General features: G+C 36.6%; 1 protein-coding gene across 1 annotated transcript in view; it reads left to right on the plus strand.

The window, feature by feature from the left end:
* Positions 1-26655, plus strand: part of Flvcr1 (FLVCR choline and heme transporter 1) — a 34617-nt gene that overhangs the window by 1312 nt on the left and 6650 nt on the right. The window contains exons 2-8 of the mRNA XM_046438453.2: positions 3542-3686; positions 9290-9430; positions 16241-16308; positions 17705-17808; positions 20333-20443; positions 20907-21012; positions 21339-21450. Coding sequence (XP_046294409.1) covers positions 3542-3686; positions 9290-9430; positions 16241-16308; positions 17705-17808; positions 20333-20443; positions 20907-21012; positions 21339-21450 — 787 coding nt within the window. The remainder of the gene's footprint in view (positions 1-3541; positions 3687-9289; positions 9431-16240; positions 16309-17704; positions 17809-20332; positions 20444-20906; positions 21013-21338; positions 21451-26655) is intronic.

Genomic DNA, 26655 nt, shown 5'->3' on the forward strand with positions numbered 1-26655 from the left:
ATAAGACTATGCAAGACAAATCACCGATTGTGGAAAACATTGCAGAAAGAATGGCTTTTTTGCTAAGTCTCCAGATTGTAATGCCATTAGCATTTCAGAAGCATTGTTAGGTAGAATGATTTTTGTGTGTGTTTTTAAAAACTGCGGACTGATTCTCATTATTTAAATTATGCGTATGGGATCCTATGATACTTTATGTAAACTATATTGAGTGTTCATTCAGCTTGAGAATATCTAGTTTAAAACTGGTACACCAAAACCTCCACATTTCTATACTTATATTGCCATATGTAACTATGTAACACAAGAATGTTACTTTCTCACTTCAAATCTCACACTTGTTTCAAGATCACAGGAATATTTATTTAAAATACACAAAGACTGACTCTACATGCTGGTTGCTTTATTTCCTTTTTCTACAAGTGCAGAAGAAAGAGTAGCTTGAAACATATTTGTGTATTCAAAATAATTTATGACTGACACTTCACTTGGTTGCTTCTGCATATTTCAATGGGAGCCGTTTTCTTAAATTATTTTACATTTAAAAATTATATTCAAGATTAATTCTTCATTGAGCATGATAAAAATATCAGCTCCATTTACTTATAGGCAGACTTCCTTTTAACCACACACTTGTGGATCATCTTCCTACTCTTCCTTGTGTTCTCATTCCTTCCTTGGCTCCAATAGTTGTACCGTTGCTCATTATTCCCAAGTATGCACTTTCAGCCTAGTTTTATTCATACTCAGCATTGTTGAGCACTCACTAAGAGGCTGGCAACACACTAAGTGTTTCACATGCATTATGTCATTTAATTTAATACTATAAGATTGGAACTGTTAGACTTCTCATTTGATAGGTAATAGAAACTGAGACTTGAAGTAATGAAATTATTTTGTAATGGTCACATAGCTAGTTAGTGGTGTGTGACCACACTCAAGTCTGTCTAGTTCTTGAATTCCTAGCTTTTAATTTCTGCATCTGTACTGCAAGTCTCTAACTAGAAGACCCTTTTAAAACATAGATCAAATTATGTCGTTGCCCTGCTTTGAACTTGCCAATGATTTCCCATAGTACATAAAATGTAAACTCTACTCTAAATGACAAAAACTAAAAAACAAAAACCCCACCAACTTACATATATGTTTTCTTTGGTTCCTTAAACAGCGCTAAGCTTGTACTTGGTTAAGGGTCTTTGCAGAAGCATTCCCTTTGCCTAGAATGTTCTTCATTTTAGGATCATGTGATTATATTCTTAGTGTCACTCAGCTCTCTGTTTAAATTCATTCTAAATATCCAGTGGCATTTCTCAATCCCATTTAGAGTTGCTCAGTCAATTTTATATATCATTATATTGTAATTCTTCATGTTACATTTATCACTCTCATATTTATTATTTATGTATTTATATACATACATGTTCATTGTTGTCTATTATCCATCTCCTTTCCCCTTGATTATAATGTAGATTTCATGATAAGCTACATGGTGTGAATACACACAGCTCTATCACTACACTACTATATCATTATCATTACTGTATTTATTATAGCACCTGGCTTGTTGTAGGCTCTCCCTGAAAATATGATGAGTGCATGAAGGAACTTCAGACTCATTGCCACTGGAGTATTGCCATATCTCCTAGGAACCCACCACTCAAAATTAGCCTTATCTTGTAGTTCATTTCTTTTCACCTCTATTGCTTAGTTTGGCCACCCATGGAGCTTACCTAGACCATACTAACTGATCTCCTTATCTGCAGCTCTTGCTGCCTTCCCTCTGTGCTTCACAGTTTTCCTGCTCTCTAATGTGCCAGATCTGTTCAGAGCACTCCTTTGGCCCCTGCAGTGGCTTCCATTGTCCTTAAGATAAAACAAGACCTCTCTAATGTGACTTGCAAGATTTTCTAGATCTGCCTCCTACCAGCTCTTTATCTCACTCCATGCCCCCCTCCCCTTTTCCGCATACACAGTCTTTCTCTGTTTTGAGCCAGACCGTGCATACTGACAATTTCTTACAAGGTCATGTTGTCCCCTTCCTGGCCTTTGTACATAATGCACTTTGGCTTAGAACACTACTTCTTGTTCATTTGTCTAGCTCTAACTTCTTTCAGCCCTTTGTTTCTCCAAAAACTTTTCTTAAACTCAAGTCTGTACAAGGTGCTCCTACAAAATATTCTACTACCTAGAATGAGCACATGTCTCAGTTTACCTGGCTTAGTCTGGGTGTACATCTGTTGCTTAGTATAATTACTATTGAAGTTTGTTTTACTCTGAACAGTGCTCTGATTTGGGTAATAAATTACACAGTCTCCCCAGTCTTAGAACTCTCTAATTCTCCATCACAGTACTGTATTACCACAATCTGTTAGAATATCTTTTTGATTGTCTCTATTCAGCTTTTTGGAAAGAAGCAAGTGAAATATTTGTTAAACATTATTCTTCCTACCTCAGCCTTGAAACATTTCTTGGGCCCTTCCCAATGTCCAATACCACGAAGTAGTCACTCCCCTCCCTCCTTCCTTCTATTCCCTAGTAATTACTAAACTGCTTTCTCTCCATATGTATTTACCTAGTCTGAATGTTTCATACAAACAGAATTATACAACAAATGGCCCCATTTGTATCTGACTTCTTTCGCTTATCATGTTTTCAAAGTTAATGCATGTTATAGCACTGTATTAGTACATCATTCCTTTTTGTAACTGAATAATATTGCATATACCACAGTTTATTTATCTACTCATTCATTGATAAACATTTCAGTTATTGCCATATTTTGGATATTGTGAATTATGACTACTATGAACATTTATATATAATTATTTATTTGAATACCTATTTTCAGTTTTGGGGGTATATACCTAGGCATAGATTGCTGTTTCATAGGGTAATTTTATCCACAATGGCTATATCATTTTATACTTCCACCAGCAGTATAGGAGGGTTTTAATCTCTCCATATTCTTGCCAACCCTTGTTATTTTATTGTTATAGCCCTTCTAGGGGTGTGATGTGGAATCTCATTGTGGTTTTGATTTTCTTGTCCCTAAAGACTAAAGATATAGGCATTTTTTAATATGCTTATTGGCCATTTGCATATATTTAGGAAAATCTCTATTCAAGTCCTTTGCTTATTTTAAAACTAGAACATTTGTCTTTTTGTTCTTTAGTTGTAAGAGTTCTTTATTTTGGATGCTAGTCTCTTGATTCTTTCTCATTCTGTGGGTTGTTTTTTCTTAATCCTGTTTTTACATATTCTTACTCCCCTTCATGTTTGTAAGCACGAAAGGGTAAGGACTATATCTTATGTAACTTTATAGCAGAATCACTCAGAGTAGAAACTCATTATATGTTTTTTGAATAGTAAAGAGATTTGTTGGAAATTTTCCTTCAACAATAATACAAGGACATTAGAACATAGTTTTAGAATTTATAGTATACCTTTATAAATATTAGCTCTTCTGTATGTTCTGTTAAATGGCAGTATTTACCTTTTTCTCTAATGATATGAGCTGTTAACAGGACTATTCATTTTACAGCTTGGAACCGCAGTTGGCTTTTTACTACCACCTGTTTTAGTGCCCAACACACAGAATAACACAGATCTCCTGGCTCATAATATAAGCATCATGTTTTATGGAACATCAGGTGTTGCCACACTTTTATTTATTTTAACAGCAATTGGTAAGTGAATTATTTTCCTTAAAGATTAGATAAATGCATGACAAAAATATGAGAATAACTAACTCTGAAAATTTTTGTTGATACAGTCACAAATGCCATTTGCTTGTTTTATTCTAGCTGTGTACTATGCTCAGATAATGATGGTACAACCCTAGGGTCCACTACATGGTATTTTACTATCGTAAAAGGTTTGATGACTAATCCATCTCATTTATCTCCCTACTAACTTTTCTTTCTGATAATTTCAAATATATTACTTGCTTCCTTCCCATATTTGTCTACATGGTCTGCTTCTTATGCCTACCTAGCCAGGAACAAGTTTTTGTCATGCTTTGAATTGAGTCAAGTAGGCTACCATCTTTCTTTTAATGATAAGTCCTCCCAAGGATCCCCAATTTTAAAATTAACTGGATCTAAAATGTTGACCAGTGAATGATCCTGGGCAGCAGCAAGCCGTTCAACGGAATTTCAAACTGTGGCGACTATCTGCTTGTTAGGCCACTCCAGCAAAGCACGGCTGCCACCATTCGTCACTGAGTACTCTCGCCTGGGCCTGTCTCTTGAAGCAGTCAGTCAAAAGTCAGCTGCAAGCAGCCATCACCAGTTTGGAAGAAGCTTTGGGAAGGTCTGCTTTTTAAAGTTTATTTTTAATGGGAAGCAATTTTAATTTCAGAGAAAAAAGGTAGTGAGGTATATGTAAGTAATAGAGCTGCTAACATAACTATAATAGTGCCCCTTGGCACTCTATCTTAAATGGAATTGGGGAAGAAAAGAACTATAAAGTTGAAAAGCCCCCTTTTCATCATTGAAATGTATAATTAAATATAATTATAGGCAGAAGTTTTAGATCTATATATTAACTTATAGCATGCCCATAATAGTAATGAAAAATTCATATTTTATGATCTCCAGATGTGAAATCCTCAGTTTTCAGAGAAATGTATGCTGAAGACTCTAGAGTGTTCCATAGAGACTGTCTTGGTAGATGAACTGCAGGATCCAGGTATAGGAAGCTCAGCCCACATGCTTAATTTCTTTTTTTTAAGATGATGAACAAAATGTTCTGTTGGTAGCATAATAAGTATTCTGACATGTCCGATCTGCTTGAGGTTGGTTTTTATATTTTCAGTTAATCAGAGAGTGGCATATTTGCAGTGTGCTGATTATTGAAAAAAAGACAAATTATCCCTATTCTATTTTAGCACTTAACATGGTTTCTAAAACATTTTAGAAGTAAAAACTCTCTTAAATTTGCTTTTTTAAAAAATATTTTTTAGTTGTTTATGGACCTTTATTTTATTTATTTGTATGTGATGCTGAGAATCGAACCCAGTGCCTCACGCATGCTAGGCAAGCACTCTACCACTGAGCCACAACCCTAGCCCCTAAATTTGCTTTATCTGGTAGCCATATTTGATTTGCTAGTTGGAATAGGAAATATTGTTTTTACATGTTTCATTAATAATAGATATTTTTAAGGCATAAAATTCTCATTCCATTGAGGGGCTTGTGTAAAAGAACATAAATTCCAGTTTTCCTTTTTATATCATTTTCAGTTAGTTTTCTATTTGGAAGAGCGTAGTAAACTACATATCAGATATCCAAAAATATGAAATTATTATATATATGATATGTTTGCATATATGCTTACATTGATACAATATAAGATTTTATCTAAGGAAGAACAATCATAATAGGTATAACCATCGGCATATTACTCTGTTTTGTTTTCCTCGTGTCCAAATTTTTGCTCAAGGCTCCTGAATTACTAAGATATGACCCTCCTTCCCTCTGAATTCTACTCATGATTATTTTGAAAATCCAACCAATATGGTGTACTGAATTGGTATTCAGCAGTCTTCCTAAAATACTGTCTTGAAAGTTCAGGCCATGGAACCCTATTCCCCTCCCTCATGGAGCATATGTGTGAATGTAGTTCATCCAGCATTTCCACTGAATTTCATGCTGGAAGAACCCCACTGTAGCCTCTCACATTTGGTTGCTGATGTGTGCTAATCATCCCTTTGAGGAAGGTCCTGTTACCATCACTCCCATTTTACATATAGATGAGGAAACTGGGTCATGTAACTTGATATAACTTTAAGTTGCCCAAGTTCACAATTAATAAAGTCAGGTTTAAGCCTAGATAGTCTAACTCCATATATAAAATGTTATATACAAAATAGATCATTTTAATTTTACTTTGCCTCATTTTATTTCTAATTTAAATTCCTCTTGTATAAGTGGTAATGTTGTTGTATTTAAAGTCTGTAGAGCAATAAATTTACCATTTAGCCCAAATGTGTCAATTAAAATATTTTCCTGATTCACTACTGTAAGTGGATGACAGAAACCAAAAGTAATGCTAATAAAAACATTTAATACTAATGTATTTAAACACAAGTGTATATAGCATGTAGGCATTTTACTTGTGATTTGTGTGTGTGTGTGTGTGTGGTAGTGGGGATTGAACCCAGGGCCTTCTGCATGTAGACAAGCACTCTACCAACTGAGCTATATCCCCAGCTCTTACTTTTGATTTTTCCATTAAAGATATGCTTGGACTAGGGTTGTAGCTCAGTGGTAGAGTGCTTGCCCGTCATGTGTAAGGCACTGGGTTCAATCCTCAGTACCACATAAATAAATAAGTAAATAAGTAAGTAAATAAATAAATAAAGGTATCCTATCCATCTACAACTAAAATAATAATAATTATTACAATGATTGTAATTATAATAATTTTTAAAAAGATACCCATATGTAAGCTATAAACTTTTAACAAATACATTTTATTTAGTCTATAAGAATTTCAAGCCACTAAGGCAAAGGCTCTGATTTTGTAAAATAATGTTTCTAAAAGGACAATATATTTTATATTTTAATAATTGCAAAATTCTTTTAGATATGTCATATCATGTGATCCTTTAGAGCTTATTATTGTTAATTCTGTTTTATGAAGGAGAAAGCAGTAACTGAGGGCTGGGGATGTAGCTTAGTGACACAGAGCTTTCTTAGCATGCATTAGGTCCTATGTTCAATCCCCAGCATTGGAGAAAAAAGAAAAGAAAGAAAGAAAATAGCAGTTCAGTATAAACAAGGTCATACACCATTGGCTTTTTGTTCACCTTTTTTTCATGTAAACTTAAGTCTGACTTTACTATAGGGTGTAGTTTTTAAATACAGACTAGATTTTGCTAAGAGAGTTTATCTGAACTAAATGATAACACTTATATTCAGGAAATAAATCTAGTGGAGTTAAAGACTGGTGAAAAATTGTATTCACCTCTGCGCGAAATTTGACTTCAGATTTGGAACATTTAGACTTCTTTTTATCATAGTGAGTAAAAACCTAAGTAATAGACTTAAAACACATTAAATAACCTGCTACCTTGTAAGCAAAGTTTTACAGTCTGAAATTTTTACAACTGTGAATATTCTGTACTAACATTGTTAATAAACAGATATCTCCTATCTAACTAAGACACAAAAAGACTTTCGGGAAAAGATGCCAAACATCCTAACAGATCAAGGATTGGATAGGGTAAAAGGAGGAAGAAGAATTGCAACAACTTAAACATTTTAATCTCCTAGTCTTTCCAAGTAAGGATGTTAAGTAGTAAATATTTATGAGCTATATCTCTTCTTGAATTAGTTGTGATATCTGTAAAAAATAGATATTTCAGTTTGATACATTTTGATTATATCATAATTAATGTTTTGACCAGCAAAAAAACTTAATTTTTTGTTTTTTAGCAGCAAAAAGGAGAATTGGAGAATTGCAGTATTTTGCAGAAGTTATAAGGGATATTTTTTCCTTTCTTAGTGATTCTCAAACCCAGATGGCTATACTGATAGCATTTGGGGAGTTTTTTTGTTTACTATAGATTTTATCATGGAGGTTCTCATTATTGAACTTGGATAGAATCTCAAAATATATATTGTTTTAAAATGGTTCCAGTTGACAGGTTCATCAGTTCTGCCCCACTTAGAATAGGTCTTCCTTGTTGGAAGAAAGAAATTGTCACAAAAGAACAGGAGGGAGGGAGAAAGAGAAAGAAAAGCAGAAATTAGAAATTTTCACTAGAGGAAAAGAGGGAGAAAAAAGAAAAGCAGAAATTGTAATCTTCCAGAAATGTTACTTTTTTTCTGAATCAACTTACCTTCTTTTTTCTCTTTGAATTCACTTTATTTGATTAAATGCTAAGGTGTATGTTTTCATGAAATCTCTGAAGTCGAGGTGCCTTTACTGATCAATGATGTCTAACATTTGTGGTAATGGAGACAAGGTTGTGTGAAAACCTTGTGATAACCTGGCAAGGTCACTGAGTGCAAGCATCTTAGATTTAATGATACAGACTTTTCCTTCTGTTGTAGTTAAATTTTTTTAGTGAATAGCTTAAAATTTTGAGGGACTAAAAAGAGTAGATTTTAATTTCTGACATACCAAATTTTAAAATGCAGATCAACTCTTTTGTCACTTAGTCATGACTTCTGGTTAGCCTGTTAGTTTTCTATTGCTATAACAAAATACTTTAGGTAATTAACTTATAAAAAGAAAAAGATTATTTTGACTCATAGTTTTGGAGGTTCTAGTCCATGATTGGGCAGACCCATTGCTTTAGGTCTTTGATGGGCTTGCTGGGTGGCCATGGCACAGAGAGCGTGATGGAGCAGATGGCTCACATGAGTCAAGAAACGAAAGAGAGAGAAAAGGGTTGGGGTCCCACCATCCCCTTCCAGGGCATGCCCCTGGTAACCTAAAGGCCCCCCACCAGGCCCCATTTCTGAAAGGTTCCACCTGGAGAATCTTTAGCTTCCCCAGGGACCAAGCCTTTAACACGTGAACCTTTAAAGGACACTTATCCACACCATACCACTAACCCTACAGAAATCTCTCCCTAGCCATCTATTGTGGGAAATTGGTAGATCCTTCCCTGCCTAGCCAAAGGAGGTCTTTAGATTTCTGGCTAAGAATGCTGTGAGGTCTCTAACTAGAAACACTACTAAAACTGTAGAGCATCAGACACCATATGCCACACTTTCCTGTCTGTTATTTCTACCCCTAGATTTTCCATGTGCCACTCAAGTAAGTGAGCAAGAAATACAGCCTGCTCCCATGAAATCACCTGGACTTCCTCAGTTCCAGATGTGTCCTTGAATCAGATGATAAACTTTGCATCAAACTCAAGACAGTCCTCTCAATGTACGACTTGTTCATACCCGAGACTTACCTCTAATTACAAATTGAACTAAATTTAAAAATAGAGTCCTTGATATAGTAAAAATTAATTTTGATCAACTAAAACGAAATAATCAGTGGGCAAGACGGTGACATATTAATGATGGTTTTGTAGCTCAGATAAGTGAACTGGCCAAATCTCTTGAGTTTTGGTCAGTTTCAGAGGGCTGAGACAATAATACCAAACTGATTTGCACTTAGAAGTCACTGAAAATGAAAAACCTCACCATAAAAGACATTCACTACTTACTTAAACTGATTCTGTCTGCTCACTAAGAGAGATATAAATAATTATGTATTTTTACCCGGGCAATTTATTACACGTATGTTAATTACATATAATCCTTCTCATGTTCATTCCCAGCATTCAAAGAAAAACCTCCATACCCACCAAGTCAGGCTCAGGCAGCTCTTCAAGACAGTCTCCCTGAAGAGTACTCTTACAAGAAATCAATAAGAAACCTGTTTAAAAATATTCCTTTTGTCCTTCTGTTGATCAGTTATGGTAAGTGGCTTTCTTATATTTTCTATGATGTCTGTGTAAACCTTTGAGCACTGTGAATTCTTTTTATTTAACCTGGTGGTTTAACCTTAATGAAATTGGTTAGTGAACTCCATAGCATAATCACGGACTTAAATGATAAACTGAAAGCAAAAGAATCCACGGTGGATCATTTTACATGATTTCAAAATAAATAGATCTCAAAGAGAGAAGTGTTGTTTTCTTGTGAGTTCTCCTAGAGTGCAGGTCATTGATGAACTGTAGTTATGACCACATGCAATAAGCATGTGGGAAGTGCTGTCAATGGCTCCTTTCTTACACCCTGTGCAAACTGGCACTTATTTTTTAACTGTTCTGTCAAAACTAGACATTAAGAAAATCATATTACAGTTCTAACTGAAAAACAATTCTGGCTGGGCGCAGTGGCAACTTGGGAGGCTGAGGCAGGAGGATCGTGAGTTCAAAGCCAGTCTTAGCAGATTAGCAAGGCACTTAGCAACTCAGTGAGACCCTGTCTCTAAATAAAATATAAAAAAGAGCTGGGGCTCAGTGGTTAAGCACCTGGGGTTCAATTAAAATTCTGGTTCTTCTAAAATTTTCAAGTTAGCTGACAGTTACTTATCCTACACTGTAGCTTTGACTGCAGATACCAACACTGGTTGTTTTCAGACAGTTTGGTTTTTTGTTTGTTTCTTACATAAACACTATCCACATTGTATACTAACACTCCCTGATTTGTGTTTTTCTTGCCTTTGGAAGTTACTTGCTACTTCTCTTTTTTTGTGGCCTGATTTGAACTCTCACCCTTTCAACAGGATTAGTTCCTCAGTTTTTAGTGGAAATTGCTAATCATGAAAGAATGAGATATTTAATCTAAAGAACTCCATGTACCCATCACTATGTAGGCTGTCACCCAGCTTCAACAGTTACCAACATCTTGTCATTCTTAATTTATATACTTCCTCTATTTTTTCCTAGAATTATCTCATATATATATATATATATATATATATATATATATATATATATATATATATATATATATTTGTTTTTTTTTAGCACTCAGCCACATCCCCAGCCCTTTTTATTTTTTGAGATGGTGTCTCACTGAGTTGCTTAGAAATTTGTTAAGTTGCTGAGGTTCACTGTGAACTTGTGATCTTCCTGCCTCAGCCTCCTGCTGGGATTACAGGTGTGTGCACCACATCTGGCTTCCTAGAATATGTTAAAAGGGAATTTCAGAACTGTCATATCATCTCATCTTTAAATACTTTAGCATGTCATAATTCCTTTCCTTAATTTTACAGGAAATCTCCCTTTGTAGTTAAACCTAAAATTTTAAAGAAGGAGGTAGAGAAATACAGTGGCTCAATACTATTAGAGCAAATTTATTTCTTAAGGCTGTCATTTAAGAGAACTTTTTTAATACAAATTTATATTGTTTTCCAATACAAAATTTGTTTTTCAGACAAACTTAAGACCAACTCTAATACAGACATAAACACAGAATTTCTCCACATGTATGTACACTCTTCATTCCAATCTCTTCATTTTGTGCCATTATTTCCTTTACCTGAAATGTGCTCCTACAACACCTACCTTAATGTGTACTTCACTTATTGTTCATGTTGTTATTCATTTGTAATTTATTTCATCAAAAGCTATAAATACCAACTAAATGTATAACAGTGCTCTAAATGCTTTGTGGGCTAGAATGAAGCATGGTATAATTTCTGCCCATAAGTAATTTATCATTAGTTGTCATGACCATTTATTGTTATCTCCCAAGTGGGGAAGATATTTTAAACACCTGAAAAGTAAATAACAATGTAGGAGGGATTTATAAAAAAATAATAGTAATATGAGAGGTTGCCTGGTGAGTGCATGCTACAGGCCTTCCTGGTTAGGAAAGGGTGAATGAAGGAAGGGCTGTGGGTGGCCGGGAGGGCCATGTGAAGAACATGGGGATAGAGTACATTGCGCAGACAAAGGGGAAAAGGAAATGGTGTGAGCCAGGGCCTGAGATGGTACCGTCTCTGAGTACCATCTGACTTCTGTGGAGTATTGATCTCTTTAGGATCATATCACTTGGTACCTAACATGATTGTACACAAGTGGTTATTAAAATTATGTTTAAGGGAGCTGGAGTTGTGGCTCAGTGGTAAAGCTCTTGCCTGACATGTGTGAGGTCCTGGGCTCCGTCCTCGGTACTGCATACAAATAAACAAAAATAAATAAATAAATAAATAAAATAAAAGATCCATTGGCAACTAAAAAAAATATTTTTAAAAAATTATGTTTAAAATCTGTTAAGGTGTGGGGCTGGGGTTTTGTCTTAGTGGCAGTGCACTTGCCTGGCATGTGTGAGGCACTGGGTTCCATTCTCAGCACTGCATATAAATAAATAAAATAAAGGTCTATCGACAACTAAAAAAAATCTTTTAAAAAAACGTATAAAGGGCTTTCATATGTATTTAATTCTTCAAGTAACTATTTTTGAGAAATCAAAAATCAAGAAGACTTGATTTCTTTTTTCTTAATTTTAAGTTTTATTTATTTATACAAACAGATAATACATGCATATAGTATCAAATTCATAAGGTACTATGGTGCACAATGGAAAGTTAGTGTCCCCCATCTCTTTTCCTGGGTCACCCACTTTCCCTCCCAAAGGCAATTACTGTTATCATCTTCAACTTGTAAGGCTATTGTAACCTTTATAATCAAAATCAGATAAGGATTGTATAAGGGGGAAATTATTAGTTAATTTCACTTATGAATGTAGATAGTGAAAAAACCAACTAAAATACTAGGAAACTAATTTATAAAAATAATAATACATCCCGACCACATTTGGCTTATCTCAGGAATGAGAAATGTTTTAGTAGTCTTATAATATATTCATATAATTTACTACAGTAATGGATCAAAGAGAAAAATTAACCCGATTGCTGAGTGAAAGCATGTGATAAAATTAATTACCCATTGATCAAAGACTTGTAGCAAACTGAATACAAATGAACTTTCTGAACCAGATATATCAGGTTTATCTACAAAACCCCAACAGCACACATCATATTAAAGGCAAAACCTTAGAACCATTCTATTTAAGAATCAATAAGAATATCAAGAACTATGTAATGTTTTGAACAACCAACAATAAAAATTAAAAAAAAAAAAGAATCAATAAGAAGCATCCCTTAGATAAAATACCTACTGTCACTTTCTATTCAGCATCCAACTGGGAGTTCTGGCTGTCTCAGAAACATAGGAAAAAGAAAGAAACAATATAAGAAACAGAAATAAAGAAGTTATTGTTTGTAGGTAACATGATTATGTATATCAGCAGTCAGAAAACAATGGCCCTGAGCCAATTCTATCTGTTGCCTGTTTTTATAAAAACAGTTATTGCACAGTGTCTTTAGCTATTTCTGGGTTCCAAGAGCTAGTTGAGTAGTTGCGTCAGAGACAACATGGCCTGCAAAATTAAAAATATTTACAATCTATTCCTTTACAGAAAATTTGCTGATCCCTCATCCATTAAAATAATGCAGAAGAACCTAGAGACAACTATTAAGCTAATGAATCATTGAGATTACTAGATAGATAACTAGTAATCGACAGATAACTAGATAATTCGAAAACATTCATTGCATTTCTCTTTATATCAGCAACAAAAATATATTTTGAAATAAATAACCAAAAGAACTTTATAAAGAAAATTATAAAACATTGCAAGGCATAAAAGAAGACCTAAATGAAGGAATATACCTTTATGTACAGAGAGAACTCAAATTGATAATGACGCCAGTTTATGATGCAGGATCACAGTATTGATGAAAGGGCCAGACACAGAGACTGCTTGGGAAGCTAATTTGGGTTTACTCTATTGAAGAAATATAAGGAGCAAAGAGTTAGGAAATATGGTGAGGAGCGCAACGTCTCAATCACAGTTGGAGAAATTTCTTCGCCCACTAAACAGACACAAGTTAAGGATCATAATGTTGAGTGAAGATCAGGTCACATCTTTTGGATGAATACTTGTCACCTCCACGCCTTGTGTTACACATAAGATTGGAGCAGTCTTGCACATGGAATAGTCTGGATAAGGAATAGCACTTCTAGGAGAAATTTTTAGAATTGTATATATAGTGTCAAAGACTCAGCAACCAAATGAACTTAGGAAAGCATTTTTGAGGTATGCTTTATTACTATCCCAAATATTGCCGTCTGTTACATGAAACACAGATATACCATACTCTAGATTCAGATAACAGCATCCCTTGCTATTAGTATTCTTATAATATATTCATATAATTTACCACAGTAAAAATTAATCCTATTGCTGAGTGAAAGCATGTGATAAAATTAATTACCCATTGATCAAAGACTTGTAGCAAACTGTGAATAAAAATGAACTTTCTGAACCGGATATATCAGGTTTATCCACAAACCCCAACAGCAGACATCACACTAAAGGCAGAACCTTAGTACCATTCCATTTAAAAATCAGTAAGAAGCATCCCTTAGATAAGATACCTACTTTGTAAATTTATTTATTTGTTCTAATCGGAAGTCTTTGTCTAAACACTTGCTGTCCTTATTCAGATCTGGAATAGATAAGATCACCCTTGGGTGCAGTGCAGTAGAATACACTCAGCCCTGAGCATAGACCTCATTTTATCCTCTGCTTTCCCAGGCAAATCCAGTCTGGCCAAGGGGCAACCTTGGACTCAATGGGAAGCTGAGTAACAAAGACCAGTTACCCAGGTGTTTGTGTTCAGTTTTGCTAACAGGTTTTTAGACCAGCTGTAGGCTTTATCCTGTAATCTTATTTAAATAGGGATTATAATAGAACGAAACTTATTCTAAAATTCCTATGAGAGAAGTAAGGATCAAGAGCAACAAAGATAATTTTAAAATTATTAAAGATAATTTTAGCAAAGAACAAGATGAGGGACTCATTCTTAGCTACCAAGATTTATAAAGCTATGATAATTAAGATGTCATGAATAGCAACAGATAGATGGTTAGATCACTGGAAGAACAGAGAGGCCCATGGTCTACTCCTATCTTGATGGAGGCTAAGTTATATTACCTCAATGAAACCCTTGCAAAAAATATTTAGTGGCCTGTCAAATTAAAGTTTATTCCTTGGCGTGCTCCATGTTCAATGTGAATTAGCAGCAAGGTTTTGCTCATGAAAGTGACTCGGATTCAGTCTGACATCTCCCTACCTGCTTCCACAGCTAGTTGGGTGGAAAACAGAGTGTTAGTTTTGCTCATATTTGAAGTCACGTGGCCACTCCTGGAATAAATAAAACGAGAATATTTGCAAATAATTAATGACTAGCACATCATACATATATAAAAACTTGATGTTTGACAGAAATTATTTCATCATTTGTCCTAAGATAATTGATTATCTCAATCAAGGTTGAGCATCACATACAATAGCATACACATACATAATGCCATCTGGTTTTCTTGGAATTGTTTTTTTCTTTTTTTTTTTAAAGAGAGAGAGAGAGAATTTTTTAATATTTATTTTTTAGTTTTCGGTGGACACAACATCTTTATTTTATTTTTTTTAATTTTTATGTGATGCTGAGGATCGAACCCAGCGCCCCGAACATGCCAGGCGAGCGCACTACCGCTTGAGCCACATCCCCAGCCCAGGGATTGTTTTTTTATGATTGGTTCATAGGAGTTATTTTTATAGCAGATACTACTCCTTTGTTCTCTTATCTTTTGAGAAAGATGAGAGATAGGATTGTGGAAAGTCTAAAAATTAATCTGAAGTACAGATGATGAAATGTTAATGTTCAACAAAACTAGGTCTTAAATAAGGATATTTGCTATAGAATTTTCTATACTCTTTATATTCCTGAAATATTTAATAATATATATGGAGAAATAATAAACTTAAACCTCAGTAACATTAAAATCTCAGCTTACCAACATTCATATAATACATTAAGATATATTAGGGTTTATACCTACTCATATGATTCCTGATAACCAGCTCTTTTTATATGTCTCTTTTTAAGTATTCTTTCATTAATATTGATTTGCGAATTGCCTTGTAAATATTTTGATACAGGAGTAAGATCTTTGAAGTAAGATCTTTTAACATTTATTGGCTATAGTGCATTGTAGATGCTAAGTAAATGATCCATTGCTTGTTTGGTTGCCATATACAGTGTTGTATGTGGGGATATGATTTATGGTCAGAATATCTGAATCTAAATAATAATAGTGCTATGACAGAATTTTGCTATCATATTCTATTAGTCCATTTTCTGTTGCTATAACAAAATACCTGAGGTTGGGTGCTTTGTAAAGAAAAAAATATTTATTAAACTCATAGTTTTGAAGGCTGAAAGTCCAAGAGCAGGTTATTCCTTTTGTTCTGAGGACTCCCTGACTGCATCACAATGTGGGAGAGAGGAGAATGGGAAATGGCCACATGTGAAAGGGGCCAAGAGATAGGATCAACTCACTTTTTAACAACCTTGTCTTGTGAGAGCTAATTCTCTACCATTATTAATCCCTTTCAAGGGTTTAATTAACCTAACCACCTTGCTCTAGGCCTCCCTCTTAAAGATCTCATCACCTCAATACCAGCATACTTGGGATAAACTTCCAAACCATAGCACTTCTCTCTAGTAAATTTAGGTGTTAAATTAATCAGTCCACATTCTGAAAGGGAATGGCAGTAGTTTGGAGATACATTATATTTTCACTGCTGTTACCTGGTATTCCGTCTTCATGAACTGGAAAATGATACATTTATAATTTTTTTTCATGTAGGAATCATGACTGGAGCATTTTATTCAGTCTCAACATTATTAAATCAAATGATATTGACACATTACGAGGTAAGCTTCTGCTTTCATCTTATTGCATGTCTGGCCAAGAATTTTTCTTCAGCCGTCTGATCATAAGTTCAAGAATTAACACTTTGTTACTGTAGAAGATTTACATTTGTTTTAACTGAGAATACATTTGTTAAAAAAAAAAAGAAAAAGAAAATTTTAAGGGTCTAGTTGAATGAAGCAGCATCCTATCTGAAGATCTAGAAAGGCCCTCAAGCTGAGCGGAGGAGGTGAAAGGACTGAAGAAAGGAGAAAAAAGGGACAAAACAGGATTGGTCATTTGGGGGGTACCTGGGATCAAACCCAGGGATGCTTAACCACTAGGTCACACCACCAGCCCTTTTTATTTTTTGAGACAGGGTCTCGCTAAGTTGCTGAGGCTAGCCTCAAACTTGCTGTCCTCCTGCCTCAGCCTCCTAAGCTGCTGGGATTACAGGTGTGAGCCACCGCACCCAGCTCTATAGTTACTTTACAGGGTTACAACAGCGGGAACGCAACTCCTGATTGGTTGCTGTGCATCTCTAGCCCATTTTAAAGTCAAGTTTGATTATGTGGCAGCTAGCAAGAATGACTCCATTCTGATTTTAGTTTAGTCTGGTCGGGTCTGTCTGGCCTAAAATAGGAGTTCAATCTGAAAACAGTGATCTCTTTATTTATTTATTTAGGTACCAGGTATTGAACTCAGAGGCGCTTAACCACTGAACCACATCCCCAGCCCTTTTTATGTTTTATTTTGAGACAACATCTCGCTAAGTTGCTTAGGGCCTCAATAAGATGCTGAGGCTGGCTTTGAGCTCACAGTCCTCCTACTTCAACTTCCCAAGTCACTAGTACATGGTGTGCACCACCATGCCCAGTGATCTCCCATAATTTTTATTAAACCTATTTAATCTGACTTATAAAGCATACAATGTTGGAAGCAGAAATTATTGTCACTGTGACCATACTTTACTAATGTTATTGGGTATATGGAAAAAGACAAGCTATTTTAAAGAGAAATCAACATAAACACGGAGAAGGAAATATTAAATTCTAACTGACCTCTCTGCTTTCCAAAGGAAAACACAGTTGTAGTCTGTAAAAGCTATTCCTTTTTAGATATGTAGAAATTACATAAGAATCCTAATAAAAATCATTGTGTTTCTAGCTATGGAGGGATAAGGAAATTTTTTTCTTTTTTATTCCCTCTCTTATTTTAGATATTTTTTCTGGTTTTAAAATATGATGCCCTCTATATATTTTTACAACCCACCCCCAAACTCTAACCCAGGTATTGAATCTTCCTTCTGTGTGCTTAATTTTATCTGATTGTTTCCATGGTCTATATAAAGGTATGGAATATGAAGGATATATCTGAATTAAAAATATTTGATTAGTTTCTTCTGCAAATTGTTTTCAGGGAGAAGAGGTGAATGCTGGAAGGATTGGGCTAACACTGGTAGTAGCTGGAATGGTGGGCTCCATTCTCTGTGGCTTGTGGCTGGATTATACCAAAACATACAAGTAAGTGAAAAATAGATGTGTATAAGTGTTGTTTTTTTCTGGGGTGGGGGTGGGTTATCGGGGATTGAACCCATTGGTGCTTTACCACTGAGACACATGCCCAGCCCATTTCTTAAATATTTTATTTAGAGACAGGGTCTCACTGTGTTGCTTAGGACCTTGCTAGGTTGTTGAGGCTGACTTTGAACTCGCCATCCTCCTTCCTCAGCCTCCCAAACCACTGGGACCCAAAGGTATTTTGATTTTGAAAGAAATTTTACTTTTTATCTTAAGGGATTTAAAGTGTTACTGTTACTTAAAGACCTGAATTCTAAACACTTGTAGATTCTTGTCACTTAGCAAATGTTTCAATAATCTATATATTTCTATATTTTATTGGTCACATTTATTTTATCTTTGAGAACGTGGATACCTGATGAACTTCTTTCAATTTAACAATATGTATATATTCTTTTTAGAAGGATTCTATCTAAAATAGGTCCTTTCTTTTATTTGTTCTTCTTAGTTTTACATGACAGTAGAGTGTATTTTGACATATTATACATGCATGGAGTATAACTTATCCTAATTAGGATCCTGTTCTTCTGGTTGTACATGATGTGGCGTTTCCCTGGTCATGTATTCTAATACAAGACTAGGAAAGTTACATTTGATGAATTCTACTGTCCTTCCTATTCTCCTTCCCCCACCCCTCCCTTTGTTTCCCGTTGTCTAATCCAATGGACTTCTATTCTGCCCCTGCCCACCCTTCCTTGTTGTGTGTTAGCATCCGCATATCAGAGAGAACATTGGGCTTCTGGTTTTTTGGGATTGGTTTACTTCACTTAGTATTATAGTCTCCAGTCTATCCATAAAATAGGTTCTTTCTAGAAACATTTGACTTTTGACAGACTTTATCTTGTTCTTTCTTATGTTACAGGTTTGAAAACAATCAAAAAGCTGTTCCATCAAAAACATTTGCCTTTTTTTAAAAATTTTTTTTTGTAGTTGTAGGTGGACGGCATTATTTTATTTGTTTATTTTTATGTGGTGCTGAGTATCTAACCCAGTGCCTCACATGGGAGAGGCAAGTGCTCTGCTACAGCCCCAGCCTCATTTGTCTTTTTTTGTGGTAAAAATTTTTGGCTAAGATGTTTCAAGCCATAGCACCACTTAACTATTATAAAATGCGTAATATAAAAATGCTGTTCATTTGCATCTATATGGAACAGCAAAATGCTAACATAAAAGAAAAAGTGAGAGACACTAATTGGGAAACCAAGAAAGGGTTTCAGAGGCAGCATCTTTTTCTGGAGGCCTTAAAAGAATTAATAGGCTAAACTGTCTCTTGTTTGCTTGGGAGGATGAATGAATGGACCTGTGAGTGAATAAATGAATAGAATGAAATAAACTGAATGAGTGAATTGGAACTGTGTCAGATATGCCTTTAAGGCCCGAGATATTTATACTATTATCCTAAACCCTTCCAAAAGTATCTTTGACTTTGACATTCTCCAAGATAATTCTCTCACAATTTAAAAATGCACTTATTATGGTTTCACTACTGTAAAATTATATCTTAGGGTAAGACTCATTTTTGTAGAGGAAGAGCTCATGTGTAAAGGGCTTCTTTCCTTTATAGTCGTTAGTCCACAGAATGTTTAGAAAACTTGGTAGGCATAGAAATGTGTTCTGGTCACCTTGACTTTCTTCTCAGGGTAACTCCCGTTCCTTCTCCCAACTCCTGGTGTGTGTATCCCTTTTGGCTAGAAATTACAGCAAGCGACATGTGATCCCTGTCCCTGAGACACTCGTCGTCTAAATGGCAGCTATAAGGCATCCACATATGAAACATTAAATGATAATATAATACACTAAAATTGATGTCATAAGTGCCGGTTGCGTGGGTATAATTGGTAAGGGGATTTAGAGGAGGGAATTTTGTGAGCTGCAGTGGTTAGGGAAGGCATTCGGAAGAGGTGAGATTTGATCTGAATCGTGAAATATGAGCGGGGAACTCTCCTGTTTGGTGGCATAAAAGTTATTTTGTCTATGTGAGTATCCCTTCCTATCTAAGCACTGGCTATGATGTGAGTGTTTTTTCCTGCTGTTGTTAAATCTTAAATTTAATCTTGAAAGCCCATGATTTGGTGGATAACATTTTCTGCAAATAAGAAGAATGGGTGAGTTTTTTTTTTTTTTTTTTTTTTTTTCCCTTTGGTACTGGGGATTGAACCTAGAGGTGCTTTACCACTGACCTACATCCCCAGCCCTGTTTATTTCTTATTTTGTGACAGAGTTTTTTACTAAGTTGCTTAGGGTCTTGCTAAATTGCTGAGGCTGTCCTTGAACTTTTAATCCTCCTGCCTCAGCCTCCCAAGTCACTGGGATTATAGGCATGTACCTGTGTACCTAGCTAGAATGAACAAATTTTGAAAAACAAAGATTTATTACTATTTAGATAGCGCAATGGCTAGCCACATGATTTTTATGTGCCTGTGATAATCAGAAAAAAAATACTAACAGTTTTGTTGTTTTGTTTTAGACAGACAACTTTGATAGTTTACATTTTGTCTTTTATCGGAATGGTTATATTTACTTTCACATTGGACCTTGGTTACATTATCATCGTGTTTGTTACTGGAGGGATACTTGGGTAAGTATCAAATATAATAAGACAAATGATACCATGTTATTATAATTCTGAAGTCTTATTACTCTGGCTTTTAATTTTTTAAAGGTCATCCCAAGCTTCTATAATATTTTAAAGTCTGGAAGATCCATCCACTGCTTACTGTGTATATAAATGTGAATTATAAAAAATAGTTGAAAATTGGTTTTTGTATATTGTTGGTAAAAAATGTATAATCCTTACCTAGTCCAAGTAACTTTAGGTATAAAGATCATTGGCCTAGAAAACTAGATGCAATTTTTTCTTAGAAACAAACCAGGAATTGCTTTGCTTCCCAATTCTTGTGAATTGGCTGGTTAATTAATAATAATAATAGTTTCTTACTTTCACATAGCAACCTCAAAATATTCACTTATAGAATGCTTACATCAGTGTGTGACATTGTCCTGGTACTTTTTCCCCCATAATTGTGGCTTTGTTTTCCTAGGTTTTTCATGACTGGTTACCTTCCCTTGGGTTTTGAATTTGCTGTTGAAATTACTTACCCTGAATCTGAGGGCACTTCGTCTGGTCTTCTCAATGCTGCTGCACAGGTGGGTATACCTCAGCTTTCTCTTACACCCTCGATGATTATTTTACCTAGTCATCTAGTGAATATTAAGTTTGACCATAGTTTTTCTTTTAACAATCTCATTTTTCAGTGACTATTTCTAGAAGCCAAACCATATGAAGAAGATGAGTTTTAAAAGTTCTGGGGGAAAAAAATATACTTTTTTTTTTTTTTCTTTTTTGGTGCTAGGGATTGAACCCAGGGCCTTGTGCATGCAAGGCAAGCACTCTACCAACTGAGCTAAATCCCCAGCCCCAAAATGTACACTTGAAAGAAGCAAACTTAATTATTTCTCTTATTTTATTTTAGGTGTTTGGGATTTTGTTCACCTTGGCTCAAGGAAAGCTCACAACAGACCATGGTCCTAAGGCAGGAAACATTTTCCTTTGTTTCTGGATGTTTTTAGGCATCATTTTAACAGGTACTTAGGGTGTTGTGTTGTGTTTTTAATTAAATTTTCATGTATATTGCTTCTTAAGGGCTTTGCAGAATTCAAGGGTTAAAAATGAGATAAGAAATCAGGAAATTATTTTCTTCTAAATATAAATGTATTAATTTGTTTTGCTGGGTGTGGTGGCGCATGACTGTCATTCCAGAAACTCTGAAGGCTGAGGCAGGAGGATCACAAGTTCTAGGTCAGCCTCAGTAACTTAGCGAGACTGTCTCAAAATAAAAAGGTAAAAAGGATTGGAGATGGGGCTCAGTGGTAAAATGCCCCTGGATTCAATCCCTACTCTAAAATGACAACAATAAAATCTGTTAATTTGTTTTAAATTTTTCAAAATCATTACAGTTACTGTTCACAGAAAACAAATCCATTTTAAGACGCATAGAGAAGACCTGGAGTTGAGTGAAACCTCCTTAGGCGTTACTTAACCTCTCCAAGTCTGTAGACAGGAAAACCAGCATCAGCTCAGACTCTCCTAATGAACATTCACAGCATAGGTCACTGCTGTGACCATAGGAGGGGGTCAGATTTCTTCCTACCAGCAACCAAGCAGTTCAGCAGTGAACAGCAGCTGGGAGTCCTCTGAGACCAGTTCTGACACTCTCTACCTGGGGAGAGCATAAGAGCTCACAGGTTGAGGGTTCAGTCCCCCGAACTCTCCCTACTTAAACCTCGTCACAGATCTGCTTTTCCAGAACCTTAGGACAGTCAGGGATCTCCACAACCCTCTCCTCAAATTCTACTAAGTTCCTAAGACAGCTCACAGGACTCAGAGAAACACTATACTTACATTTACTGAGTTAATGAAGCATACAAATAGGCAGCCAGATGAAGAGATATCACAGGGTAAGGTCTGGAAGGGTCCTGTGCACTGGAGCCTTTGTCCCCATGGAGGTAGTGTGCCACCCTCCTGGCTCATGAGTTCTTATTTGTCTTCCTGTGACTCTCCATATGAGCTTTCTGAAGCTCCCCAAATCCTGTACCTTGGGGGTTTTATAGAGCCTTTATTGTACAGCCATGATTGCTAATAGACTGGGTGGGGAAACCCAGCAAGGCCTGTCTGTTCAGATTCTTCTTGGCCTTTGTACAGCAGTCCTCTCTCTAGGGCACAGGACAGGAGCCCTCTGGAATGAGGAAGGTCAATGACTTATTATCAAGGGTAGGTCAGACTCAAAGTCAAAAAGGTGGGGAGATTAGGGTTTCTCTGATCCACCTTGGGGAAGAGAAATTCTAGTTTCTATGTCCTGCCTTGGAGAGGGAGTTGGGTATCAGAAACCATGGTAAACAAAACAAAACAATACATAGATAGAGATATGAATATATAGACATAGATTGCTAGATCCATCTCATAATATTACAACCTCTCAAGTCCCCCTTTTCTCATTCATATAGGAATAGAGTATTAAAAGCCTGCAGTGTAGGGTCACTGTAAGGATTAACTAAGGTGGTTCATGAGAAGCTCCCAGGATGGTGTCTGACACCTAGAGAATGCCTTATACATGTTATTGTAATGTAGTAGCAATGGTAAGAATCATGGAAGTTGTAGAAATGACATCGAATGGTTGGCTAGTTCTTTCAGTTTTTAGGTATAACCACATAGACATGTGCAGGAAAGAGAATAGTGTCCCATTTCCAGAGAAAGAGAATTTAAAGAACTTTTATCCATAGCTTGCCCGGGCACATAACAGATGTGACGGTGGCTTTGGAAGCAGACCTCATGTTCAGCAGTATTTCCAGGACCAGGTTGACTTTGACTGCTATTTCACTTTGTGAATTTCTTCCTGTATCCCTTTACCAAGACAAGAAACAGTGGCTAAGGATAGTCAAAAAATTACAAACAATTTGTTTGTAACTTAATTTGAGGATATAATCTCATGAATCAAAGTTTCTTTTTATGTTTGTTGGCATACCTGATCATTCTTTTTGAAAGCTTCAGTCTGAAGTCTTACCTGTGGTAAATATTTATTTTGAATATACACAACCATCTAAGATTACTATCATTCATGTGTGCTCAAAGAGCGTTTTCTCAAAGAAAAAACATTCCTATTACACAGTTTCCCCCCCTCCATTATCCCTTGTTATCTTCAGTTAATTAACATGAAATATCTGTTATAAGTAATTCCTTATTGGTTCTTAATTTCCAGGCAAGTACCATGCATCTATCAAATAGAGTGCATGAAAAATAATTTTGTACTCCCTTTGACATTTTTTTATTAGATTCATGAATGTTAATTCAAGCAAATCATGCCTGAAAAATTTCATGTAGAAATGACAAAACGTCTTTGAAATTAGTTTTACATTAAATGCCTTTACCATCTAACGTGCTAATTAATTTCTCTCATGTGTTGAGTATTTTAAAACTGGAGAGACCTTGATGGGCTTTCTAAAATACTGATACCAGTAATGAAGCAGGATGAAAAGGGACAATGTGGATTTCAAGGGAAACACGGACTTCCAGTTTCTAGCCTGACATGTGAGAAATTTGAAGGTTGCCTCTCTACACTAACAACAATTTAAAAACTGAACAAACTGAAAAATCACTCTCTTTTTGGATCCATTAAAAGAAGTGAAGTTATCATACAACCATTGCCTCCAATATTGGAGAGACCAACAGACAGAGAGAACTACGGTTTACTCAAATAGAACCCAGGAGCGGAAACCATTGCTGGGGTAGGAAACCAGAGCTGGGGTTGCTGAGGTGCTGGAGGCTCAGTGTGGACAACTCTGAGATCCTGTGGGAACCTACTCATGAGGCCCACAGGCTTTTGCAATTGTACTCCTGCTTCTGCAGGAAGAGAAAAGGAACCATATTTTGGAAAACACCTGGAGCATTCTACTCATAACAAGATATGCCCTCAGAAGGAACTGTTGTAATCTGCTGTGATTTATCATAGAATCTGACTGACCTGGGGAGAGGTAAATACCCAAATCCTGCCCACTCCAGCCTTCCCAATGGAAGAAGGAAAATATACAACTCTAGACCCCCTCCAGTCACCCTGTCCCACCTGGTGAGGGGAGGATTGAGCAACATTTGTGAAGTTCACAATCCAGAAGCACTGGCCTCATTATAGGAAAACATATGCTTCCCCTCCCCCGCACCTTACCACCACATTACTGTGGGTCTTTTACAGCCGCCCTTTTGAATCCAGTTTATCACGAATGACGATGAAGAAAAAAAATCAAAAGGCACTCCAAGGCAAAAAGCAACTTGAAGCCGTGTGCAGTGGTGCACGCCTATAATCCCAGTGGCTCCGGAGGCTGAGGCAGGAGAATTGAGGTTCAAAGCTCTCCTCAGCAATGGCAAGGCACTAAGCAACTCAGTGAGACCCTGTCTCTAAATAAAATACAAAATAGGTCTGGGGATATGGCTCAGTGGTCGAGTGCCCCTGAGTTTGATCCCTGCTACCCCCCCACCCCCCCAAAAAAAAGCAACTTGAAGAAACAGAGCAAGTACTGCCATACTCAAATACAGTGTGGATGTGGAATTAATCAGAGTGGGAGGTTACAACACGTCAGTGATATGCCACAGACCACAGTGGATGAAGTCGACAGCTTTCAAGAACAGGTGAGCATTATAAACGCAAAGGAGGACATTCTAAGAAACCAAAATATGCTAGAGATTGAAAACATGGTGACGGAGTGCAGAATGTCTCTGGAATTATCATAGACTGGATATAGCTAAAGAAAGAATTTCTGGATTTGAGAATATGTCAGTATACACCTTCAAAACTGAAAAGCAGAAAGACCAAAATAGATCTTTTATTGACTTCCTCCTTGAGGCTATGAATTGTTTTCCTGATTTTATTGAATTGTTTGTATTCTCTTGTCTCTGAGCTTCCTTCAGATCGTTCTTTTGAATTCCTTTTCAGATACTTGATGAATTACATTTTCTTTGAGGTTCATTATTAGAGAATATTAAGCATCCTTGAGGGTTTCACGTTTCCTTACTTTTCCATGTTTCTGTGTTTAAATCTCTGTCACCCTGTTAGCAAGTAGAGTAGCCTATCACTTATCGCCTTCACAAATAAGGACCATGGCAAATGATAAACAGCTATGACCCACAGGAGTGATTAAGGAAGTGCACTGAAGTGGCAGCACAGTGGAGGGTCACTGTGGAGTGGGAGAAAGAGGACAGCGCGGCCTCCTGCCTCCCTTACCCTGTCTTATCTGCCCAGATGGACTTGGAGCCAGGACGGACTTACCTTTATTGGGAAAAGATAAGCTCCAGAACCATGTAGGTCCCCATTGTTCCTGCAGATGACTCCTGTGGACCTCACAGACTCTGAACAGAGTTTAAAGTTGCCATAGTTCACGTGGCTGTCTTGCCACACGGTTAGAGCCAGTGTTGTACACCTTCCAGCCCCGTGATCCACCCTGCTACAACTTGGCACCACCTTGAACCTGGTCCCACTGCTAGAGTGCATCCCACCCTAGGGGTTAGTTGCCACAGCACACCTCCGTTCTTGAGACTCCTCTGTCATTTCACCATGCTGGCACTGTGGAGTCATCATGGCAACAGCAGTGCCAAGACCCAGACATCTAAACCAGTGCAGTGCCCCATCCCCCAGGGAATAGACAGACTAGCACAGAGAAGCCAACACAAAGCCTGTAGCCCCCACATCTGCCTGCACTGATGCCCAGCCCAGCAACCAGGCAGATGGCAACCCAACCACTGAAGAACAGATACCAGCCTGACCACACTACCGCAGCACCTTGCCACACTACCACAGTACAAGCACCTGCAGCCTCAGCCACAATACAGAACCACAGACATGGCTGACAAGAAATACAGCTGAAGAAACTGCACAGAGAACACTACTGAATCTGCCCAGAATCAAAGCTGACACCACACCCGATTGAAACCATAGCATCCACCACATGAAAAAGCCTCTCCCTAACAACAACACGATTCCATAAAGTTGGAGGCGGCGACTATGGCACTAGTTGCACAGATATAAAACCGGGGACATAAGAAACATGGAGAAGCAAGGAAACCTGAAACCATCAGGGGTGCACAGTAGTTCTCTAGTAAATAGACCCCAAAGACAAGGAAATTTATGAAAATGTCTGAAAAGGAATTCAAAATAATGGTCTGAAGGAAGCTGAGTGAGACACGGGAGAATACAAACTAACAGTTTAATAAAATAAGGAAAACCATTCATAGAAGGAGAAATTCAC

This window comes from Marmota monax, unplaced genomic scaffold (assembly GCF_021218885.2).
Source record: "Marmota monax isolate L192 unplaced genomic scaffold, Marmota_monax_Labrador192_F-V1.1 WCK01_AAM20220418_F8-fsc00118, whole genome shotgun sequence".
NCBI classification, from domain to species: domain Eukaryota; kingdom Metazoa; phylum Chordata; class Mammalia; order Rodentia; family Sciuridae; genus Marmota; species Marmota monax.